General features: G+C 52.8%; 11 protein-coding genes across 11 annotated transcripts; 4 read left to right on the top strand and 7 right to left on the bottom strand.

The window, feature by feature from the left end:
- Positions 1–205: 205 nt before the first annotated feature.
- On the bottom strand, positions 206–2,296 carry ASPZODRAFT_19958 (hypothetical protein; the record flags this gene model as incomplete). Its single annotated transcript, XM_022727506.1, has 3 exons — positions 206–1,903; positions 1,981–2,145; positions 2,204–2,296. The coding sequence occupies 3 exons, from the start codon at positions 2,294–2,296 to the stop codon at positions 206–208; spliced, it is 1,956 nt and encodes a 651-aa protein (XP_022577490.1).
- Positions 2,297–2,596: 300 nt separating this feature from the next.
- ASPZODRAFT_19957 (hypothetical protein) lies at positions 2,597–5,720 on the bottom strand (the record flags this gene model as incomplete). Its single annotated transcript, XM_022727505.1, has 5 exons — positions 2,597–2,692; positions 3,764–4,467; positions 4,523–5,000; positions 5,072–5,488; positions 5,553–5,720. The coding sequence occupies 5 exons, from the start codon at positions 5,718–5,720 to the stop codon at positions 2,597–2,599; spliced, it is 1,863 nt and encodes a 620-aa protein (XP_022577489.1).
- A 434-nt stretch (positions 5,721–6,154) lies between these two features.
- ASPZODRAFT_75499 (hypothetical protein) lies at positions 6,155–6,646 on the bottom strand (the record flags this gene model as incomplete). Its single annotated transcript, XM_022730051.1, has 3 exons — positions 6,155–6,226; positions 6,432–6,494; positions 6,560–6,646. 3 exons carry the CDS (start codon positions 6,644–6,646, stop codon positions 6,155–6,157), a joined length of 222 nt encoding a protein of 73 aa, XP_022577488.1.
- A 331-nt stretch (positions 6,647–6,977) lies between these two features.
- On the bottom strand, positions 6,978–8,651 carry ASPZODRAFT_75354 (hypothetical protein; the record flags this gene model as incomplete). The annotated part of the gene is made up of 1 exon (XM_022730043.1): positions 6,978–8,651. The coding sequence occupies one exon, from the start codon at positions 8,649–8,651 to the stop codon at positions 6,978–6,980; it is 1,674 nt and encodes a 557-aa protein (XP_022577487.1).
- A 2,709-nt stretch (positions 8,652–11,360) lies between these two features.
- Positions 11,361–11,963, bottom strand: ASPZODRAFT_75369 (hypothetical protein; the record flags this gene model as incomplete). Its single annotated transcript, XM_022730045.1, has 3 exons — positions 11,361–11,630; positions 11,693–11,732; positions 11,806–11,963. The coding sequence occupies 3 exons, from the start codon at positions 11,961–11,963 to the stop codon at positions 11,361–11,363; spliced, it is 468 nt and encodes a 155-aa protein (XP_022577486.1).
- A 574-nt stretch (positions 11,964–12,537) lies between these two features.
- On the top strand, positions 12,538–13,430 carry ASPZODRAFT_75286 (hypothetical protein; the record flags this gene model as incomplete). The annotated part of the gene is made up of 2 exons (XM_022730035.1): positions 12,538–12,838; positions 12,889–13,430. The coding sequence occupies 2 exons, from the start codon at positions 12,538–12,540 to the stop codon at positions 13,428–13,430; spliced, it is 843 nt and encodes a 280-aa protein (XP_022577485.1).
- A 558-nt stretch (positions 13,431–13,988) lies between these two features.
- On the bottom strand, positions 13,989–15,226 carry ASPZODRAFT_75473 (hypothetical protein; the record flags this gene model as incomplete). The annotated part of the gene is made up of 3 exons (XM_022730048.1): positions 13,989–14,996; positions 15,068–15,123; positions 15,184–15,226. The coding sequence occupies 3 exons, from the start codon at positions 15,224–15,226 to the stop codon at positions 13,989–13,991; spliced, it is 1,107 nt and encodes a 368-aa protein (XP_022577484.1).
- Positions 15,227–16,563: 1,337 nt separating this feature from the next.
- On the top strand, positions 16,564–18,096 carry ASPZODRAFT_136845 (hypothetical protein). The gene is made up of 2 exons (XM_022724149.1): positions 16,564–16,975; positions 17,042–18,096. Exons 1-2 carry the CDS (start codon positions 16,898–16,900, stop codon positions 17,831–17,833), a joined length of 870 nt encoding a protein of 289 aa, XP_022577483.1. The 5' UTR covers positions 16,564–16,897; the 3' UTR covers positions 17,834–18,096.
- Positions 18,097–18,262: 166 nt separating this feature from the next.
- ASPZODRAFT_28822 (hypothetical protein) lies at positions 18,263–19,787 on the top strand (the record flags this gene model as incomplete). Its single annotated transcript, XM_022728153.1, has 1 exon — positions 18,263–19,787. The coding sequence occupies exon 1, from the start codon at positions 18,546–18,548 to the stop codon at positions 19,785–19,787; it is 1,242 nt and encodes a 413-aa protein (XP_022577482.1). The 5' UTR covers positions 18,263–18,545.
- A 234-nt stretch (positions 19,788–20,021) lies between these two features.
- On the top strand, positions 20,022–21,399 carry ASPZODRAFT_75413 (hypothetical protein; the record flags this gene model as incomplete). The annotated part of the gene is made up of 3 exons (XM_022730046.1): positions 20,022–20,506; positions 20,593–21,055; positions 21,124–21,399. The coding sequence occupies 3 exons, from the start codon at positions 20,022–20,024 to the stop codon at positions 21,397–21,399; spliced, it is 1,224 nt and encodes a 407-aa protein (XP_022577481.1).
- ASPZODRAFT_124602 (hypothetical protein) lies at positions 21,190–22,664 on the bottom strand (the record flags this gene model as incomplete). Its single annotated transcript, XM_022721399.1, has 3 exons — positions 21,190–22,028; positions 22,113–22,587; positions 22,645–22,664. 3 exons carry the CDS (start codon positions 22,662–22,664, stop codon positions 21,570–21,572), a joined length of 954 nt encoding a protein of 317 aa, XP_022577480.1. The 3' UTR covers positions 21,190–21,569.
- Between the last annotated feature and the right edge of the window lie 160 nt (positions 22,665–22,824).

Genomic DNA, 22,824 nt, shown 5'->3' with positions numbered 1-22,824 from the left:
AGATACAGAGTGAGTACCTAGGTACTTGGCTCAACAGAGTCAGAGACTGAGGCTTCTAGTTACTTGCATTTACACTGTGAGATGATGAATCAAAATTGAAGATTTATGTACAAACGCTACCACTAATTATATATAATAACACCAAGAATGCTGCATCGTAACACCAACTATACAGTTTACAGTATAGCACACCCTATACAATAAGCTATACACTGTGAGCCGACACAGGCGAGCGGGGCCGCTCGTCTACCTCGGCCATGGGCCGTTCCTCCTCCGAGGGAATGCTGGCGTACGCCTGCTGCTGCTGTTGCTGGCGGCGGCGGCGCAGGACCCAGAAGACGCCCGCCGCGATGCCGCCCATGGCGCACAGGACGATGATGGCGATCAGCAGGCGGGCCGTGCCGCGAATGACGTCGTACGCCAGGAAGATGGCGTCGATGGCTTTCTGCTCGCGCTGGGTATCGCTACTGCCTGTTCCACTGGTTGTGCTTGTGCTATCCGAGATGAAGTCGGCGGAAGACGAAGAAGAAGAAGAAGAAGAAGAAGAAGAAGAAGAATCAGCGCTCTTGGAGCCGTAAAGCTTGGAAGGATCATCCGCCGAGGGGTCCGCCTCGACGAAGCCGACGGCCTTCCAGTCGTCGGGGACGATGCTGCGCTGCACCTCCGAGGTGCGGAGCACGCGGCCGTCCTTGTGAACGGCCTCGGCGGTGACCCAGTCGAGGTAGCCGTCGGCGATGAACATGGTTTCGAAACTGGTCTTGTTGGCCGTGCCGACGAGGACGGGGGCGCCGTCCTTGCTGGCGCGGGCGTAAAAGTTCCACGAGCCGATGTCGGTGGCGCCGTTCCAGCTGACGTGGAAGACGGTGGTCAGATCGTTGCTGCGCGTGCCGTACACCGAGGCAACGACGGCCGGGGGCGCGGCGGGGAGGCCGACAAAGGGAAACTTGTAGGCGCGGTAGGTGTTGAAGCGCTCGGAAGAGAACCGGGCCTCCATCAGCAGCTCGCCGTCGGCGGTGAACTCGGAATGGTATCCGGTCTCGCTCCAGCTGACAAAGACGTTGCCGTTCTTCAAATCCTGGACGTTGCCGCGCAGCCGGGTGAGCCCCCCGTCGGGACGCTTGTAGCGCCGGACGGCCTTGGCGACCATGGTGGTGGTGTCGAGCTCGATGAAGAGGGCCGAGGAATAGCGCTCATCCTGGGAGACCTCGTCCGAGGCGTTGTCAAGGAAGGAGACGACGGTGTGGGTGTCGTTGGAGGAGATGAAGCGCACGTGATGCTGCTTGGAGAAGGTAAAGTCCTGCTGGAAGTCGGATTTGCTGCCGCCCAGGCGCCACAGGATGCGGCCGTCCTGACCGGAGATCTTGTAGATGGTGTTGGTGAAGCGGGCGGAGAGGAGGTAGTCGCCCGCGGCATCCTTGTCGGCGGCGTTGACGTGGATGTAATCCCAGCCGGGCTTGCCCTCTGGCGAGGAAAACATGTTGTACTTGACCGACTCGGCCATGGTGATGTGGTCGCGCGAGTCCCACTCGAAAACCGGGTCGCCGGTCTTGAGGTCGAGCTCGACGAATCCGCCGACCTGGACGTAGGTGGACTCATCGGGGCGGCCGAGCTCGCCCATGGGCAAGTTTTCCGACTGGTATGAGCAGGCAAGAGCCGTCTTGCCCCCCGGAAGAACATTGAATTCGTGCATGTTGAAGCTCGAGAGATAGCTGGGGGGTTCGACCTTATATTCCTCTTCGTAGGCGTTGTTGTAGACGATACCAAACCCCCTGTTGGAGTTACCGCTATACGTCCGCTGCACGATGAACGACAAATGATAGCTGCCGTCCTCGATGTTGTCCGCCGCTTTGAAGTCGAAGACGTTTAGGTTGTCGAACAGGCAAGAGCCCGTCCATACCAGTTCCTAGTCCAGTCAACAACCATGTATAGGCAAGAGAGAGAGAGAGAGAGAGAGAGAGAGAGAGAGAGAGAGAGAAGTACCCCATCGGCATCATAAATATGCGGGCCAACCTGACAGGGCTGCCATCTTTGGGTTTCAGGCTCCGGTGTAATGACGCCGTAGGGCGCCACAAACCAATATCCTGGAGCGACGGCCTCACGGTGATGGTATTTGACGTCAAATTTCACTACCTGAACGTCCGGCAACTGGTTACAAGTTAGAGCGATTCAAAGAGGGGTGATTTGAAAGTAAGGTAGCACTTACTGTGACGAAAGAAACGAGGTCATCCCTGTTATCAGACTGCGCAGCAGCCGTACCCAAGAGAGGTAATAACGAAGCCCAGAGTAACGATCTCATTATTAATCATTAAATAAAAAAAAAGAAGAAAGACAGCAAGATCGAGAGATCGAAAGAGCTGGTGAGTTGGAAAGAGAGTTACAAAGAGAGAGAGGGAGAGAGAGAGAGAGAGAGAGAGAGAGAGAGAGAGAGAGAGAGAGAAAGGAGAGGAAGATCTCCAGGATATGGACCAACTTATTCAAGAAGGACAGCAGGGTATTTCACCTATATACACGCACACAAAATGAGGAGCATCGAGAGAGGAAGAGAAGAAGAAAGAGCGAGAGAGAAGTACTAATAAGAATAACTCTCCGTACGGTACTAGTTAGAAAGCCGGAGAGCGTGTGCCGTGCCAAAGTTCAGAGAGGCAAAGGGCGAAACGGGGGCATGGCCCATCAGAAACGCCAGAGCGGCGCTCTAGAAGAATCGTGGAGGGTCCTGGACTCCGTATGCTCGGTATAATGCTCCATATTCAAAGGATTCGCAGCGATAAAACGAGCCAGACACCCCTCGGGCAACGTAATGCGCTGGGACGGAATCCGTTGATCAAACCAGGCGGAAACTCAGGGCCGCGTTTAGAGTGGAGGAACCCTGGTCTGGGATAAGGCTTGGGATAGGTTCGTTTTGTCTTGGCGAGTTTTCTGGAGAGGAGGTTACGTGTTTGACCCGCTTGATTATTACTGTAGAATCTAGATTGTAGATATTAAGTATTGTAGAATTTGATTGTGCTTGGAATATATTGTCGAGAACATAATACATGCCTAGGTAGTTAAATAAATACTACTACTACTACTACTGCTACTACTACTACTACTACCTTAATTAATTCTAATTTCTGTATTACTCTGTATAATACTGCATCCTGCTAATGTAGGTACTAGTATAGCTGTTACAGCCTGTTACAGTCCAGCCGCTGCGGTTCTGGCCTGTCATTCGTGCATTTTCCAGGGGCTGATCTTAGGACTTTCACAGTCTGGATGAGGCGTTGGACTATTGGATCTGGACTACTCGTGCTGTTAATTTTTTTTTTCAAAAACACTATAGTAGATTATGTGAGATCTACTCTAGAGTATCATTTATAGTAGTTATACTACATATGTAGTATAGAGTATAACTAAGTAGTATCACTGGCAGTACTTACTGCTAATGCTAATACTACTAGGAATACCAGGTCAACTACATACTCCACATGTACTTAGTATGTCTACCCCACAGTCTAGGATTGAACGTAAATTGACCATTTACTTGTTAGGAGTACTACTATAATATATTGAGTAAGAGTATTAGATTTTAATAAGTAGAAAACATGACTAATACTGTTCGTATCTACTCCGTAATGTCAGCCGATAGCCGAAATACGCCACATGTCAGCCTTACAGTGCGTCCATACGGAGGAGTATAAGTATACGGTATGAAGAGGGTAACTCGATTTAATCAAGATCTATCTACTATTAACCAGTCAGGCAAAGAATCAGTGCCCGAGTCTACATCTTTAAAGTCCTCAATGCCCTCCTCCACGTCAACGCCGTACCCTCCCAACTCCACCAGAGCCCGACTCATCTGCGAGACAAAGCCGCAGTGGGCATCGCTGTCGTCGGAGATCTGTGAGTTGGTGATCAGACGGAACCCCAGGTTACCTACATCCAGCACATCCTGGTAGGTATCGTTGGTTGGACGGGCGGGCGGCCAGCGCGGGGACGACCCCGCCGCCGCACTCCTGCTGCGAATGTTCGGGTCACCATGTATGGCATGGCTAGTCAGGTATCCCTGGAGACGCTCGGCGACATTCCCCAGCAAGGGCAGCAGGTTGAGCTTGATATGTAGACCAAACAGGTTAAACGAGGCGCTGGGGTCGAAGAACAACGCCCACAGGTAACAGCTATGAAACCCCTGGGAGGCGGAGTACTGCATGCTCCACACGCGCTGCTCGTACGCCTGCAGCAGAGTGCGCACGTTGCAGGTGAAGGTCGCGTCGCGGACAAACGCCTTGTACCGGCTTCGCGGGCTGGCGGCGGTGCCCCCGTACTTGTCCAGGATGGACTGGGCGACGCTCGGTTTGGCGTATGCCGGGATGATGGATTCCACCAGACTCTCCAGCTGGGCGTCGGTCGACACGCGCAGCGGCGTGAACAGGATGGCTTCGTCCGACGTGTGCGTGACGACTAGCGACTCGAGCTGTTTCCAATAGTGGCCTAAAAATCTCAGCTTCAAACATCTTGTCTTAGAGATGACTAGTATTTTCTTTACCAGCTTCAAATTCCAACCCGGCCAACTGTCTCACCCAGCTTCCATCGCTGGCAGGTCCAATCACAGACGTCCCCCCCGCAGCGCTGTCGATAAGCTGGGCATTCGCCTTGCGGAGGGTCCTGGAGTCCACATCTCGAAGACACGCCAGACTACCCGACGGACAGCCCGCGGCGGCCGCAAAGAGACGAAAACTGTCCTCTAGCGACCCCGCACGGTCATACTGCAGCTGGAAGGCCGGGCTGATGAGCACCGCTTTGGCGAAGAGGGGATCCTGGGCGCCCCCGAACGCAACGAGATGGTGCATGATCGACCCGGCACCCGCAGACTCGCCCCAGGCACTCACGTCGCGCTTGTCGCCGCCCACCAGGCCGATATAGCTCTGCACCCATTGCAGCGCGGCCCGCTGGTCGTATAGGCCCAGGTTGGGGGTTCCTTGGTTCTCCATCGACGTCCCTGCAAGCCAACCATATGCGCCGAGCTAAACCCATTAGAAAAGGAAAATCAGAAAAGGGTATTCAAGTAGAAGAATGTTATTCTGAGTGGGCTTACTCTATAATTGGCCGCTACGATAATCAAATCCTCGCCCGCCTGCCTCCAGATCCCCTTGGTGCTGACATGGTTCTTCGTGCCAAACGTGTACGCTCCTCCGTGGAAGTACACTGCGACAGGCAGGTTAAAAGAGACTTGGCCCGCGCGGATCGCCCGACCAGGAACCTGCACGTCGAGGAAGAGACAGTCTTCGTCCGTCCCGCCTGCGAAACGCGAGAACCCGCCGTCGATCATGTCGCCCAGGGGTGTCTTGTCGAGAATGCCCAGGTTGAACAGGCCGAGCGGTACGTTCTGGATGCACGAGGGCCCATACTCGCCTGTCTGGAGGGTGGTTTCTTGCTTGGGAGAAGCCGGTTTCTCGAATCGAAGCTTTCCCGTGGGGGGGGCGGCGAACCGGATATTCTTGAAATAATATACCTATTCATTAGCATCTGTCTTCGTCTGCACTGCTGACTGCGCCTGCACTGCTGTCTAAACCTACATCAATCTCGTCGTCGTACTTGGCTGCTCTGTATGTGGCGTAGGGCAGGTGAAGGAGAGGCAGCGCAGAGCCAGGCACGAACTCGATACCTGACTGGGTTCTAGGTGAGGAAGAAAGACAGAGGACAGTACCCATGAACAGAGACCAGACAAAGAAGAAAGGAAACATTGTGCTTTGTGAAAGGAGAGACTGGAGAGACTAGAGAGACTAGAGAGACTAGAGAGACTGGAAAGAGACTGGAAAGAGACTGAATACACATATCGAGCGGATAGAAGAGCAATAAAGCATAGAAGGAGAAGTGAAAAGTGAGAAGTGAGAGAAGAAGGAGAAGAAGAGTGAGAGAAGAGGGATAGAAGAGTGAGAGAAGAGTGAGGAAGTAAGAGTAAGAGAAGAAGTGATCAGGGAGCCCTCCCAGTGACTATCATCTTCTACTCATAATGAAATGTCTTGTCTTGTTTACCTGGTATATGTAAGATACCAGTATGTGTACTCTGTTTGCAATGGCGCAGTTCAGCTAGATATACTTCAGCTGCTACCAAGAATAATCAATAAATAATAGACCTATCTACTACCAACAATCTCTACCTCAATAGACACTAATCCTATTTGTCTTGAACTTTCAACGTGCGTGGGTTATGAGCCACGCCATGGCCATGTTGATCGGTATACATCACCTAAATTGACCTCGTCTATCAGCAAACGAAGACACTCGCGTATCCACTCCCTCCAATACCCAGACTGGCGGGTCGGCTAGAGAGTCCCTGGCTTGGCCAGTTCAGCTTGTCTGTGCAGAAAGATAAAAACAAACCCGATAAACGGTGTTTTCTGGCGAGGGAATAGGCAGAGGCAGTGCCTGGAGTCGATTTCGATTATTAATACCTTTGGTGGATTGACAACTCCCTCCTCGGCGGCAGTGGTGTTATCCACAACAACTCTCTCGACCTATATAATATCTTATTAGGATAGTAACTGTAGATAGAAGATAACTAGAGATCCAGGGTCTTTACCACCCCTTCATGGCTGCCCCCCCGGTAGCGCGTATACACGTAGTCACCTTCTTGGATTGGCGCGCCTTTTTTGTCTCTGATCTCCATCTGTAAGGTAGTAATAGGAAGAGTAATAGGAAGAATAGGAAGAATAGGAAGAATAGGAAGAAATAGGAAGTGAGGAATAAAGGAAAATAGCATGATGTCATAATTATCAGACCAATCATATATACACTCTAGTCTACACTCCGACGCCTTCCAATCCAACAATGCAAGAGCCCAACATGATGCACCAGAGGAAGAGGGAAAAAAAAAAAGAATTATTACCAAAGTTTCAGCCAGAACACCTGCATATAAATGCAATAACACCTTCCATGCAAGCCTGATGTTCACATGAAAAGAAAAGAAAAAGAAATAGAAAAGAGAGGTTGAATGCCCTCTAGATACTCTTCTCGGCGACGGCAATGGCAACGGCAACAGCTGCACCGAGGACGGCACTCTCAGGAGCAGGCTTTAGGTCGATCAGCGGGCCGTCGGTCGTCGCTTCAAGGCAGGTACCCTCCAGGGCGAGGGTCTCCCGGCTCAGTTGGTTGAGGTATGCCTGACAGCAGTCGCGGAAGCCTGGGTACTTGTTGATGACGCTGCCATCGCAGGCAATCGACAGGCTCTTCTTGGTGGAGACCTCTTCGCTCTCCACGACCGTCACTTGCTGCGTCTGTTTGATCGACGCGGCGTCGGACGTGGCGGTCACGCTGTCGTCGCTGCCAAGCTCCACCTCGTTGCGCAGGCACCACATGCTGTGGATGGCGGTGGCGAGGTACCCCGCGGCGCGCTTGGAGACCAGCTGGCAGACGCGACGGAGGAATTGGAGATCGGCGAGCGACGGGGTGGCCGAAAAGGTATGCTCCTTTTGCAGCAGGGCGGCGGATGGCGCCAAGGACGCAGAGGTGTCGGCCTCGACGAAGGCGACGATGCTCGTGTCCAAGGAGTACGGTTCTCGTAGAGAGTGAGGCAGGTGGCCGCCGAACAGGCTGGCCGTCTCCACGGCTTCCACCAGGATCAGGCGCACAATCTCCCCCAGGTAACGGCCGGTGATCATGTATTCGAGGGGCTGGTAGTCGGGCCGCAAGTGGGTGCGGTTCAGGGTCTCATCCCAGCGGGTCATGGGCAGCACGCCGCCCCCGAACATGCTCATCTCACTGTTGACGATGACGTGTTTGGCGTGATCGAACCAGCCGACGGGCCGCGTGCCGAACTTGGTCAGCCCGATCCCGTGGACGGGGAAATGCAGCGCGACGTTGGTGCCGGTGCCGAGGATAAGCGACATGCGGGTCTTGGGCTCAACGTAGGCGCGCGAAAGCAGGGCGGCGGAGCTGTCGTTGACAATCGCGTCCACCGTGACGTTCAGTTGGCGTTTTCGGCACGACCGGATGATCAGGTCGCCTAGTTCCTGGCCGACGGTACCGTTGGAGCAGAGGAAGCCCTTGCCCATATGGATCACGAGACCGCTACTGATCGAGGTTTGATCGATGGGGAAGGACCAGGACAGACCCATCGAGAGCGGCGTCTCGGCCCGACCGTACGTCGCGTCCACCTTGCCCAACATCTCCTCGATCTTCTCCGCCATCCAGTCGAAGAAGAGGGTGCCCTCGAGCAGCTTGATGTTGTTGTCGATGACCGATGACGACACGCGTAGGATCTTCATCTCCCTGTCGCGCCCCTGCAGCTCGATCAGAGCGACGCGAAATGTAGACCCGCCGACATCCAGCGCGAGATAGGTGCCCGTTTCATGGCCCGAGGGAAGCGCATGGGTGTAGGAGGGCAACATGCAGTATGGGCTGGCTTGTAGACACGTCTTGAACTGGTCCTGGATCTTATCGGACATCTCCAGCATGTTTCGCACCCGCAAGGGCGCGGAGAAGAGACGGTCCAGTTCGTCTGTGAAGTCGTCCAGCGAGCGCTGGTGCCAGCAGGCGCCCTGGAAAGCCTTCCGCTGTTTGCGGGACAGTTTGCGGAAGAGTGCGGGGAACAGGACCATGCTCTCGAGCGCAGTGAAGATGTTCTGGAAGAGCTCCTGCATCTTCTGCAGCACCTTGACGAGAGGAGCTGTCATGGTTGAGGAAATCGAAATGACCGAGGGAGGAACGAATGGGTGGGTTCGAATTGCCCGCCAGTTAAGCCGAGAGTTATTTCAAACGCCGAGAAGACAAAGGACGGTCCGAATTGAGCGCGAAGAAGTTTAGGAGAGGCACTGGATCAGCAGCGAATGCATCTGCAGACGACGTCTAAGAGTGTGTTGAATGAGAGAGAGAGAGAGAGAGGAAAGACTCGATCTTGCCAGTGAGTGCCAAGGTGAGAGTCAAGAAGGAGAAGAAAGAAGGAAAAGGAACAGTAGTAAGTAGTAAGCCAAGGTAACACCCAACTGGCAGGTGATGATGATCCCTTGCTCAAAAGCGGCAGTGGAGACACGCAAAGAAGACGTCAAAGCAATGACAAGCGGGACACGATGAATGAGCCGGAGGGGGTGACGAGTGAGACTCGGTGGTGATGGCCTCTCCACCAACAATGTCGTAGTAGACTGACTGTGGTGACTGTGGTGAGTTGATTTGTAGTTGTAGGAATAAAGTAAACAGTGGAAGTCACGCTATGGCACCAGCGGAGGGGTGAGAGGGGGGAAGAGAGAGAGAGAGAGAGAGAGAGAGAGAGAGAGAGAGCGAGAGACAGAGAGAGAGAAGAAGGGGGCGGGTCAAAGAGGACGATGAAGCATGGATCAACGCGTGTCCATTCCTCAAGGTAGCAGGACACTGTCACCGCACCTGGAGGGGGGAGGAAAAATGGAATTATGTCAGGGCGGAGAAGGTCAAGTATGGTCAAGTATGGCCAGGTCGCAGTCCGAGTTGGGCGGACGGTGATGGCGATCTGTATGGTCAGGTAATTACAGATACAGATAGGCACCTACTAGGTAACATCATACTATGTAGGTAGGAGGTACGGAGTACCTACAGTAGTGCTGTATACTAATAATAGTGTATCTAATGGTCTCTCAATCATCTGACTACATAGAATGACTATATACAGTCAAGGTTGTCTTGTTTTATCTCCACTGGAACATCTAGTGGGCCATCTATTGACACCATTGCAGAGTTACATCTGCGGCAGCTTGCGGGGCTGTTGGATTCTATCCAAGTACGGAGGACTCTCAACTTATGGTCTCAGGTAGTAACTGAGTACATACTACATAGTGACCACTAGGTTGTAGCCTAGTAGGTACAGGGAAGTTCTAGGTACCTACTAACTAGTTAACAGGTACCTACCTACTACCTAGTCGGTACCTAGGTACCAGACAGGTAAGTAGTGAAAATACGTTTCAGGTACATGACAATACAGTACAACTGTATGCTAAGGCTTAGACCGGTTCCTTCCAGACGGTCGCGGATCAACCTTAAGCTTGCCTGCACGGTTCAATGCTAGTAGATAGTAGAAACCGATAGCGAGGCTTCCTCGTCATGTACTCCGTCCCCAATATCCAGGATAGCACGAGTTCTTTCGTTCTGAAACAGACAGTCAGAGAATTGTTGCTCGGGGCTGTGGAAATTTCGGTCAGCGGCTTGGATTGTGCTTGATGGCTGGCCGTGGTATGTGACACCCCTTGGGTGCAACGGTGGTACTCCGTCACTGGGCCGGGACAGTTACACTGACCTCCAGATCGGGTAGAGTGGTTTTCCGGTGCTTAGTCAGGATTTCCATCATTGACGGTCCAAGCTCCCCACGTGGTCATGGTCTTGCTAAGTTGCCGTTATCACAGATCTTTGATCGCCTTCAAGTACTGACTGAGAAGGAGCATAAAGGCTCTTCTCTGTACTCTTTTCTCTCTCTCGAAATTCAAAGCTCTGCGAAAATCAGATCATCATTCTCACTGCCAGCCAGTCCTGACGATTATTTTTATTCTAATGTAACGGTCGCGCCCATCTTGATGATGTGAACCTTTTCCTCATTCCGACGTGACAATGAGAACAAGACACCTTATTTTTTTTCCCCTATAAACTCGGTGGATACCCGATTCTGTCGGGCAGAGCAACAGCCATGGAACTGAAACGTTCCTCAAAAGACCACTGATGAGCGTCTTAGTTACCTAGGTACTGGTGCAGATCTTGATCCATGTCCTGTCAAACCCTCCCTGTTTTCTACAGCAGCTTCGAGTCCAAGGGTTTATCTTGGCTGACGAAATCGTGCTTTGGGGGGAGAGTAGCGTCTCTCATCAGCACCACCGGGTCATGAACTCCGATTTGCCGCCTGGGGGACCGCGGTGTCATATATGTTGAATGGTGACTGCAACCATACACGGCCCCCCTGTCGTTCATGGTGTACTTCCACAGGCCAGAGAAGAAACCGGGCGAAGCACATGGTCTTATTTTATATCTGTGTGATGACTTTTGTAAAATATTAGATTTGCTCCCTGCCTCTCTGTGTCTGGCTGCAAGAAGAAAGCGCGAGAGAACAGAACAGGAACACGAGGTCTGCGTGCTGTTCTATATTTGAGTCAATGCAACAGTTGTTTTTCTCTCGAGCCATGGCAATGCATTCAAACAGTCACGTTGCATCGACAACCTGGTCAGCATGAGTCTTGTCCCGCCGCCATAACGTGTCGTTGCTCTGCAAGCAAGGCGATGTTTGAATTGGCCAAACCACTCCCTATCAAGGGATGATTTTATTGGCGTATCTCCCTTGGAAGAGTACAAGCAGATCGCTGGCTATTAGACTGGTAATATAGGCCATCAGCTGTCTTACGTAGCTCTGCTCCGTACTTTCTGAACCAAACCAGTCATTCTTTGCATATATCCTGAAGTAACTCGAGGATTCGACGCTGTAGAGCCGAGAGCTCGTCCTGAGTTACCGTGCCTTGGGTGTCTGCGTTTAGGAGCTTATTCCCGTCATCCTTGGAAGCTTCTGAGACGACCAGATGACGATTAATGGCGAAAAATGGCATCTGGAGAGCCCGGAGCTCCGTATGCAACGCCTCCGCCATCTGCACAGATGCCTTGTACACTTTTGCATCGTACCTGGCCACCTCAGCGCGGTCTTCCTCTGGTGTCTTGAGGGTAGCAGTTAGTTCTAATTGTTTTCAATGGAAATAGAAAACCCATCGGAACCTACAGTGATGACTTTGTTATCGATTGGAGCGCCAACAGAACGTCTAAAAATGTGGTCAGCAGGTAAAAAGGCTCTCCTCTCCGTTGGATGCCCTGTGTATTATGTGCTCGACTTACAACACCTCATCCAGCTGCTGCTTCTTCTCGGCTCGCGCTCCCTGTTTCTTCAAGAGTGCCTCCCGGCCTGCCCACCACTGCTTCTCATGATCGTGCTGGCTCTGAATCAGCCGGCGGATTTTCCCCTGCAGGCCTTGGTTCTGTGCCATTGTGGACATTACATAGCGCAAGGCGGCAGGCCAGGTGGTGATACCAGAAGGGTCAATAGTCCTAGGTCTTTTGTTTTCCTCTTCCCCTTCATGTTGCTGCTGGTTGTGTCTTTGTTCTGTGCTTTGTAGAATGGCCGATGCTGGCACTCGGTTTGGGGCGAGAGCAGACAGCGTACGCAGGACGGAGGCAAGGTCGGAGGCATTATACTCATCTGCCATTTCGCCAGATATATTTATAAAAATTGCCAGACTAACGTCTGCCCTCCTATGGCTGATAAGAACAAATGAATTATTATTATTGTTGTTGTTGTTTGGGTGGTCTGATGTGGAGAGAGCTAGACCTTCTATCCCACAAGTCTTGGCTCCATCCAGATGATTGCCTCCAAGTCAAGTCTTCCACCTGTTTTTGAAAATTTACCTACTTTTGCCGACCCTACACTTTGGAGAGTCATCGGACCTTCACCATCCTTACTTTACGTATATTGATGTATTGATTGACCCTTCTTTAATTCGTTGGAAGATCTCTCTCTTCTCCTTTTATTTTTTTTTCTCTTCTTCTTCTTCCTCTTCCTCCCCTTTCATCATGTCCCGATCCGCCGCCGACGCGACACGATTCACGGCCACAGGGCCCTACGCCAATTCAAAAGCCGGCTCTAGCCCATCCACGCCCTACAAACTCCCGGCATTCATGTCTTCCCCCGGACAAAAGGGTCAAGGGGACCACCAGGAAACACCACGGGAGAAGGTGGAACGGCTCCGGGCGCAGGCACGGGCGGCGCGGCTGGCACAGTCAACGAACAATGTGGACTCGATGATTGACCGGGGCAGACGGATTGCGAATAAGGCTCACAAGGCGATGGTTTACACGCTTATTGCTGCTTCTGGTACATCTTCACTGATTTTGTTTCCATCGAATATCTGCTAATTCTCCCAGGCATCTGCGGCGCCCTAACGGTCTATTCCGTCATCTCATTGACACTCTACAACCGCCGCCAGAAGGCTCTCTGGCTGGACCGCGAACTGGAGAGACTGCGCGAGGCGCAGACGGCTGCCGCCAGCGGGACGGCAACAGCCGAGCAGTTGGAGATGGTCAAGAACGAGCAAATCGGCCAGCTGTACCAGCAGAAGAAAGAGGAGGAAAAGGCCAAGCGGCCCTGGAACCAGATGAAGACGTATCTGTTTGGTGGGTTGAAATCAGAGGAATCCACAGCATCGACGACAACAACCACATCAGCAACAGCATCAACATCCTCGATACAAGACGCAGCCGCGCAGACGAATTCCCCCGTGCTGAACGCACTCAACGCCAAGGCCATCCAAGACGCGAGATTGGCCGACTCCTCCGCCGCATCCGCATCCGCACCAGCCACGGCACAGGCACAGGGACACGGCCAGCTGGACGCTCTGGCCGAGAACGCCGAGCAGGCCGTCAAGCAGACGTCGCGGAGCTGGAAGAGCTGGTTGACCGGTCGGTAGAGGGCCACCAATCGCCCAACAACCAGCAAAGATTTGCCCCCTTCCCGGCATCTCTCTGATTATGCTGGCATGCTGTGTTTTGGGTTCTCGCCAATCCTAAAACCAAAAATCACTGCTCATCCTTACCCTCCAATAGATCATCACTTGGGGTTTGCGGCGTCTGTTTTATTCTATCTGACCGGGGTGTTCCATATGCTTCATTGTAAGAGTGTATATTGTGTATATAATAGTTTTCATCCAAAACATGCATTACCTAGTTGATATATCTCAAAGTTGAAGATCTAATTAGTGGTAAGGGAATGTCTACTAGAAGATATAACTTTTTGGGCTATCCAAGTCAGTCATGAAGCATTGATGAGACCTGAACATAAATCACTATCAAGACAAGATAGAAGAGTACAAGTTTCAAAAGTATGTCCATAAGACGAAAGGTATCTTGGTGAAAAAACAAAAAAAAAGGGAAAGGGATAAGAAGGGGAAACGCTCTGAAAGATAAAGATCAACGAGAACTTTTTTTCTTGTCTAGGAGGGGGGGAAAAAAGGATGAAAAACAGGCGCCTAATGATTTCCATTCGACTGGGAAGCATTGATGGCGCGTCTTGCGCGGACGCCATCGGCCAGATCTTCCAAGACGGTGACGGTCATCTCCCAATTAATACAAGCATCGGTGATGCTGACACCCTTGAGCAGAGCCGCAGGACCCTCGGGGGGAACCTTCTGGTTGCCTTCGAAGATGTTGGACTCGATCATGACACCGACAATGGCGGTTTCACCCTCACGGAGCTGGTCGGCGACCTCTTTGGCCACGATGGGCTGGTTGAGGTGGTTCTTCCTGGAGTTGCCGTGCGAGCAATCGACCATAAGCACCTCGCGCTGCTTCTTAGCCCGGAGGGCTTCCCGAGAAGCCTTGATGCTAGCACGGTCATAGTTCGTGCCCTTGGTGCCGCCGCGCAGGATAACGAAGCCATGTTCATTGCCCGCGGTCTTGGTGATAGCTGCCAGACCCTGCTTGGTGACACCCAAGAAACGGTGCGGGTGAGCGGCGGCGCCAATGGCATCGATTGCGACGCCCAGGCTGCCGTCGGTGCCGTTCTTGTATCCAATAGGGAAACTCAAGCCGGAGGCCAGCTCACGGTGGAGCTGGGACTCGGTGGTGCGCGCGCCGATGGCACCGAGCGAGATCAAGTCGGCAAGGAACTGGGGGGAGATGGTATCCAGCATTTCGCTTGCGATGGGCATGCCCATGCTAGTCAGATCAGCGTAAAGCTTGCGCGAGATGCGCAGACCCTTGTTGATGTTGTAGGACTCGTCAATGTCCGGGTCGTTGATCAGGCCCTTCCATCCGACGGTGGTACGGGGCTTCTCGAGGTAGGCACGCATGATGATGAGCAGATCCGAGGAAAGCTTCTCAGACAAGTCCTTGAGCCGGCGAGCATACTCCAGGGCTGTATCGGGGTCGTGGATCGAGCAAGGCCCGACCATCACAAGAAGACGGTCATCGCGCTGCTCGATGACCTCAATGACCTGGTTACGACCATTTCGGACGGTTTCGATAGCACGGGCGGGCTGTATGCAGAAGATCCGTCAATTCTTTTCTTTGTCTTTACTTCGCAATTCGGGTGTCGCTAATGACTCACCGCCGGGATCTCGGTCTGGAGGAACTGAGGGGAAAGCAAAGGGTCATATCCAAGGACTTCAAAAACCCATCAGCATATTCTCATAAATATCGATTGTGCTCGTCATATCGGCTTACCGCGAGTGTCCTCATTGACCTCTGTCGTGTTGATGAGAGGCATCGTGATATTATCTTTCCTTTGAAAGTGGGGGGGGAAGTGGTGATAAAGCGAATCCTGTAGTAATACTTTATCTGCGAAGCACACAGAGGCTTGACGGACAACACAAGAACAACAGGAGATGAAATGCAAAGAAGCAGGATACAGCCAAAGTTCGAATTCACCGAGGTAGAGACAAGAGACAGAGTCGTGGAAGCAGCAGCGGTGGACTCATAAATCCGCAAGACCGAGACAACGCCGCTCCAGCGGGCAGGAATGGCAGAACTACGTAATGGTCTCTCGGTGAGTCATTTCTGTGTCTAGTTGGACAGAGGATGTGTATACCGGACCTTATTCTCTTTCATTATTCAACCCCTGATTCACCAGACTGGCCTGCCCAGTGTCTAGTGTCCACATTTCCATCCCACCCATTTTTATGCTGTCTGTGTTGTCCACGAATAAGAAGGGCTCTGATCCCCATGACTATTTTGCAGCCCACTCTGTCGATAACGATAAACTGAGTGTGGAGTTCCCTTCGGAGCACGGGATACGGAGTAGATTGGTCGGGCAAAAGACGGAAGGTCCGGTGTTCGCTTAGCCATGAAGCAGAAATACTCGGGTTCTGTCAATAATAACGAACCTGAAGAAGAGTTGATATGGCTACTAGTATATGGGCACATGCAGATGGCGACGCTGTACCACAAATATCAATAAGTACTACATACAGTCATAAAATGCTCTGTTTAGGAAGATGTTTATATCTATTAACCAACACTAGTGGTAACTATCTATTTAGTCTTCACTTTGATACCACCATAGAACATTGCAGTAAACTGCAATATAACTAATAAGCTCTCATTTACCTTTGTGCTCTGTATGACCTAGCATATGACTAATCTTCTCAAGCCACATCTACGCCTCAGTGGCTGCCGTGGATAATAGAACAGCAAAAAGCACAAGAATATTGCCTAGGTGGTAGACTCGCTTGGAATATGGAATAAACACCATTCAAGACAATCCCTTTGACTGATTAGATATAAGTTAGAACTCTAGAATCTCTATTTAAAGCGTCTCTCTCCCTTCCCCATAATTGATAGTCTCCATACCTAGAGTACAAATTCCATTCACTCCTAACCTGAACAGCCTAATGCAGGTTCCAGTCCTGCTCTCCAGCATTAATTTAAGTCCATCTGGAGTCAGACACTCCATTATTTATCAATCCGAGCCTTCCAAGCTACACATTGGTGATTTTGGCGCCCGTTAAGAGGTCCAGACCAATAAATCTTAGTGGGCCTGGGCGGTTGCCGCAGCGAAATCCCTCGCAGACTCCACCGGGCTTCCTCCCGTCACTGACGTGCAGACAGACAGTGAGCGACCCTGCGAGCTTCACCTTCCATTTGAAACGCTTCGTGGGAGCTGCAGGTTGACCGCCAAGCTGCAAGGCAAGGGATTCTGATTGACGCACCCCTCGATCTTTCCTCTGCGTGCCTGACGATTAATCTATCCCTGACGGGGGTATGCACTGGACCGCTAGAGTACTACTGAGCTCAGTGCTCCCTAACGGGGTGAAGGACTGTTAATTCCAGCGATCCGTCCAACACATTCATTTTTTTTATTCTTCTTTATTCTTGTGCATTATAGCAATACTTTTTACTCGTGGCCGTTGAATATTAGAACCGATCACGAGAATTTACCATGTTCAGCGTCTCAGCGAAGCGCCAGAGGGAGGACGACGCATTCGGTGTTGATGTCTTCTCAGTGCGTGAGAGGAAGGTGAGTCTGATACGCTATATTGATTAACAGCTTTGAGAAGGTCTTGGCTCTGACTGTGTTTTGTAGAAACCTAGACCGCTGCCTTTACAGACGTCTTCGGCTGCAGACGATCACACCCTCGCACGGCTCTTTTCAGCCACTCTCACACCAGAAGATTCGTCCGAGGACGAGGAGGATGACGGCTCGACCGGTGCTCTATGGAGCTCAAGACAGCCTCAGCAGGCGTCGAGACCCCCCGTACTGGTGTTAGATACGCCTATGGACCTGGATAGTGGAAGACCTACATCTTTACCTCTGGCCAGTGGTGACAACCTGTCTCCGTGGCCCCCCGGGGTACGGGATCATGGGGTCGTTCAGCCGTCGCCGATTCCCCACCACCTGATCGACCAGTCTCTCAATCTCAGCGGCGGACACGTTGCCACTCCGATCTACGGCCACTTCAACGAGGGGACTTTGAACGCGCCGTCCGATGTGATGATGGATGACGACAGCCCCACGGTGACAAGCTCAAACGTGGAGCATGGGAAAGAGACGGCCTGGTGGCGTCGCAGACGTCTCCCCAGTCCCATTAGCGAAGACGAAGGTTCCGGAGACTGTCTTCAGGAAACCCAGTTCTTGCGTGGTCAAACCTGTCCTGCATCACCTCCGATGAAATCGTTCGACGGACTTTTGGAAGAGCAAGACGAGCCAGTCATGATGATGGAAGCTACGCAAGACCTAGAACCGAATACCACCAAACCGCCCCAGGCACCGCCGGTCAAAAAGGGTAGAATCTCGATCTCGATGGGGTATCGTGCCGACTGCGAGAAATGTAGACGCAAGATCCCGGGTCACTACAGCCATATCATCCGTTCATAGACTCCTCGTCGTCTGGTTCACCTTCATTTTTACCTCATTTGGGTTGCTTGCGATGGATGCCGGCGTTAAAATCGACTTTTATGATTCCTTATGATTACCTATGACTCCCTCTTCATGTGAAATCCCCATTGCTCAGAGACGCTTCTTTTTTTCCGTTGAGGTGTTTTTTTTTTCTTTTTTCTTTTCTTTTCTTTTCTTTTTTTTTTCATTTCTTCACGAAAAGAGAGAGCTGCTCTCTAAATTATTATTGTACTCTAGGAAACCATAGAAACCAAAGCTTAACTTCTTGCTGCTCCCGTGTCGCAGTGCCGATGCCCGATGCCTTCCGATACCAGATCCGAGGCAGAGAGAGCCATCAGCACCCGCTTCCGATGCTGTCCTCGACGACGATACAACGAGATATACTATGCTTCAAGAACTAGAGATCTCAGGAAGTGGTACCATTGCTCAAACATCGAGTATCACAGCTTACCGACTCGAGAAATCCATCATTGTCTCCCTTGCCCCCAAATCCGCTGGTCGGCTTAGCGTTTCTCCACGTCGGCACAGCGTCTGGCCTTCCCCGACATTTGTCTTCGGGAGAGCCCTTAGCCGATCTCCACTGGAAGCTTAGAATTGATCAATTTAATAAAGACGATGGGGTCTGCTCTTTGATCATTTCTGAATCTAATCTTGCTCTCTATTTCTTCATAAATAAAAAAAAGAGTTCAAGATGTCTTCGCCTATCCCCCGGGGCCTCCGCCAGGTCCTGCAAAAGTCGCCGTCGGATATTGTGATTCTCTCCTCGCTACGAACGCCCGTGACACGCGCGAAAAAAGGCGGCTTCAAGGATGCGTACCCCGAGGAACTGCTGGCTCACGTCCTGCGGGCAACGCTGGCGGCGAACCCGAACCTCGACCCTGCGCTGATCGACGAGGTGGCCATCGGTTCCGTGCTACAGGAGCTGGGCGGCGCCAAGGCCGGGCGGATGGCTCAGATCCATGCCGGATTCCCTCACAGCGTGCCCTTCCACACGATCAACCGACAGTGCTCGTCGGGTCTGGCGGCCATCACGGGCGTGGCGAATGCGATCCGGGCGGGCGCCATCTCCGTCGGTGTCGGCGGTGGTATGGAGTCCATGACTCGCAACTACGGCTCTCGCGCGATTCCCACCGTTCTGTGGCCGGAGCTGAAGGAGAGTCCCTCGCAGGACGCCCGGGACTGCATCATGCCCATGGGTATCACCTCGGAGAACGTGGCGAGTCGGTACGGCATCTCCCGTGCGGACCAGGACGCGTTTGCCGCCGCATCGCACCACAAGGCCACCGCTGCTCAGACGGCGGGTCTGTTCGACGCCGAAATCGTCCCCGTCACCACTCTTTCGTATGACGCCGAGAACCCCGACGCCCCGCCCAAGGAGATCACCGTCACCCGCGACGACGGGATTCGCGCCAACATCTCCGTCGAGAAGATGGCCACCCTCAAGCCCGCCTTCTCGCCCACGGGCGCCAGCACGGCCGGGAACAGCTCGCAGGTCAGCGATGGCGCGGCCGCCACGCTGCTGATGCGTCGTTCGACCGCCACCGAACTGGGTCTCACCTCCTCCATCCAGGGTCGCTGGGTGGCCACCGCGGTGGCCGGGTGCGCCCCCGACGAGATGGGCGTGGGACCCGCGGTTGCCATCCCCAAGCTGCTCGAGCAGGTGGGCCTGGATATTGCCGACGTGGGCATCTGGGAGATCAACGAGGCCTTTGCCTCGCAGGCGCTCTACTCGGTGCGCAAGCTGGGCATCGACGAGGCCAAGGTCAACCCCAAGGGTGGCGCGATCGCCCTCGGACACCCGCTCGGAGCGACGGGCGCCAGGCAGCTTGCTACCCTGTTGCCGGAACTCGCGCGGACGGGTCAGGAAGTCGGCGTGGTGAGCATGTGCATTGGCACTGGGATGGGCATGGCGGGCATGTTTGTTCGCGAGTAGAGCTTAGCGCTTTTTTTAATGTATATATAGTATAGACAGCATTCCATCAGTCTACAGTACAAATAGTTTAATCAATAACTCCTAGTATTATTGTAAAATAGAGAATAAAGAAGAGAGAGATATGGACTACAGTGTGATATGTGCTGCCAAGACCACGTGACCTTTTATAACCAATTATCCATGCTTGTCGAGAACTTTTTGGTTGTCTCCGAACAGCACACCAACACCGCAACCATGCGCCCCTCAGTGCGACTGTTGACCCCGGAGGCCTCTAGCCGCCAGGTGTCGCGATTGCTCTACCTCTGCTCGACCTGCAGACAGCAAGTCAGCCGTCCCGCCCGGTCGGTGGTGACTCTCGCCCAGCCGTTCGGCCGCCGCCATGCCTCCTCCGACAGTAGCAGCAGCAGCAGCGCGACGACGCCCCTGACCGAGAAAGTCCGCCGCAAGATCTGGGGCACGGATAACCCTCCTGGGTTGAAGGATCCGTACGGCGGAGATGGCGCGATTTCCCGCGCGCTGGGTGGTTCTACCAACGAGAATAATTTGGCGGAGAGTACCGGGCAACAGGAGCTAGAGACGGTGACGGGAGAAGACCCCCTGGCTGCTGCTGCTTCTTCGTCTGGATATGTCCCTGCGATGACATGGGAGGGTCTCCCCACAATTGGTCACTTGGGACGCTGGTCTGATCTGCCTCCTTCGCAGGCGGATGCGTACAGCCCGTGAGTTTTTTTCTTCTTTTTCTTTTTTCTTTCTTGGAACCATATCCCCTCCCCGGAATTTTAAGAGCACTCATCAAAATGAATAGGTTTGTGGCAAAGAAGAGACTCGTCAAGGAGGGGCTCGTGGCTCTCGCTGCCCACCAGGCGGCCGTCGAGCTGGCGCTGCTGCGCTCGCTAGGAAAGCCCTTGACGGCCGTATGCGACGTCCTGGAACACGACGAGTCGATTTTCAAGCTCATCTGGGAGTGCAAGATCCAGCCCGGGGCTGAGGGGGCATGGGAGGGGGCATTGGTCTTCCCGAACGAGGAGACAGAGAAGGCCCTCTCGTTTGTCTTTGAACAGATCGGAGGCGTCGCCGAGGAAGACATCCCAGAGGCAACGGCTGCTGAGGCCGCGGAGGTTGACGAGGCCGAGATGGAATTCGATGATGTGGAAGAGGAGAGCGCGTCGGCCACCTCCTCCAAGCCGATTCCCTTCTTTGGGTACGATAATGTCCAGGATGAGGGCTTCCTTGCTCTCTCTTTGGACGACCTAGCCACAAAGTTTGCTGTACGTTCTTTTTTCTTTTCTTTTTTCTTACTCTCTGTTTCATCCAGAATCATCTACTAATTGAGCAGTTCCTCAAGCGATTCGCCCAGCTATCGGGCCATTTCTTCCCGGACCCAACCATCCACAGCATCACCACCGTGCAACAGGCGCTCGAATACGTCCACAGCGTCAATAACCCCAAACCCAAGAAACTCGCGCACCAGCTCGCCGCCAGCGCGGAACTCCAGGACCTGTCGAATGTCAAGGTCTTCCTGACTAGACGCCGGGCAGCGCACCGCGATGAAGAGCTGGGGCGTAAGAAGATTATCGATGCTGAGCTCCGTGCCAGAGGGTTGATGGAGTAACTCCCGACCCAAATGTGTATATCTGGTGCTGTTCTTTTTTATTGTTCTTAGCATGTCTTAAGATATATTTTTCTGTACAATAGGTATAAAATTGGATATCAATTGACCCTCCTGTCTATCCAACGCCACACATGAAATATCATACAATAGTAAACATAAAAAGTATAGGATTATCTCCTCGCATTCGCAGGGATGGTAAACCCCCTTGTCATAAAGTCTGCTTTGGCCTTATCCCCCGACTTCTTGGTGAAGAGACTGTCCAGGTTCTCGTTCGCGCCGACCATCTTGCGCCGTTTCTTCTTCTCGTTTTCCTCCTCAAGGACCCGCGCGGTGAGCATTGCCGTCGCGGCGTTCTTTATTCCATTCGATGGCGGCCCCGGCGCAGGTGTTGAGGTGCCGCTCCGGCCTCCCGAACCTGTCGTTTTGGTGTCCTTTAAGGTCTCCGTCGTCGCGGTAGTCGACTCTCCGTTCGTCTGCTTCTTGCGTTTCTTCGATCCGGGGGCCTTTTTCAGGGAGTGTGTCAGGTTTTGTTCGGCGAGTTTCTGGGCCCGGTCGAGCAGTTTCTGCTTGTCTGTTTCTTTGGTCGGGAGGATGGCAATCACGTTGTCTTCGGTATATGGCTCATTGCACTGTAATATTAGCTACAGACTTTTTGAGGAGGATGAGGAAGGAGGAGGTTTGACAACAAGAAGGATGGGCTGTAGAGAACATACCTGTAAGCATTTGTCACCCTTCAGCTGTCGGATCGCCTCTTCCGAGAACGCATGGCCACAAGGGACGAGATAAACGGACTTGACGTTGGCTCCCAGCTGTTTCGCGGTGATCGGGCAGATCCAGCCTTCCCGTCGACCGTTGGTATCTGCCGCCTGGCCCACATGCTCGCTGTCGACCTCAAACTTCACCTCGACGACGTCTCTTAAGCCCTTAACCCGCCCGCAGAGGACGGCCTCGCAGTCCGCCTTGGAGCTGATTCCCTCGACATCCTCGCCGGGGAGGAGAAACTGCAGGATGGCGTCCTTGTTATAGAGGTTTCCGATGCAATCCGATACAACTGGCCGATTCAGGGGCTTATGTGATAACGGACACGTCGTCCAGAAGTGCTCCTGTAGCTCTCGTTGCGCTTCCTTCACTTGCGCCGTACTGGGAGCCCGCGCGGCTTCCTTGACCAGCTCTCTGCGAGTGGGAATACTATAGCACGGCTTAGACGGATGTAAGACAAGTACTTGGGTAAATCTCTAGACTCACCTGCCACCATCGTTACCCATCTTGAAAAATATACAACACAGGCAGACTGTTTCACGAGCAGAAAGGATCTTGCGGGTTGCCACCGATAGTTATCGTGACGAAGATGGGCTGACTAAGACGCCCCCCCCCCGGTGGAGCGCAGCTCCATAAATTGGTAGATTAGATCCGGATGCTCTATCA

The sequence above is a fragment of the Penicilliopsis zonata genome (genome assembly GCF_001890105.1).
Source record: "Penicilliopsis zonata CBS 506.65 unplaced genomic scaffold ASPZOscaffold_22, whole genome shotgun sequence".
Lineage (NCBI taxonomy): Eukaryota > Fungi > Ascomycota > Eurotiomycetes > Eurotiales > Aspergillaceae > Penicilliopsis > Penicilliopsis zonata.
This window is presented reverse-complemented; position numbering and strand designations above follow the sequence as displayed.

What these genes read in the sequence shown, in the direction of transcription:
- ASPZODRAFT_136845 (XM_022724149.1), top strand. Translation starts at nt 16,898, where the DNA reads ATGTTCAGCGTCTCAGCGAAGCGCCAGAGGGAGGACGACGCATTCGGT. An exon ending in TCTCAGTGCGTGAGAGGAAG is followed by an intron (nt 16,976 to 17,041) that starts GTGAGTCTGATA and finishes TGTGTTTTGTAG; the next exon opens with AAACCTAGACCGCTGCCTTT.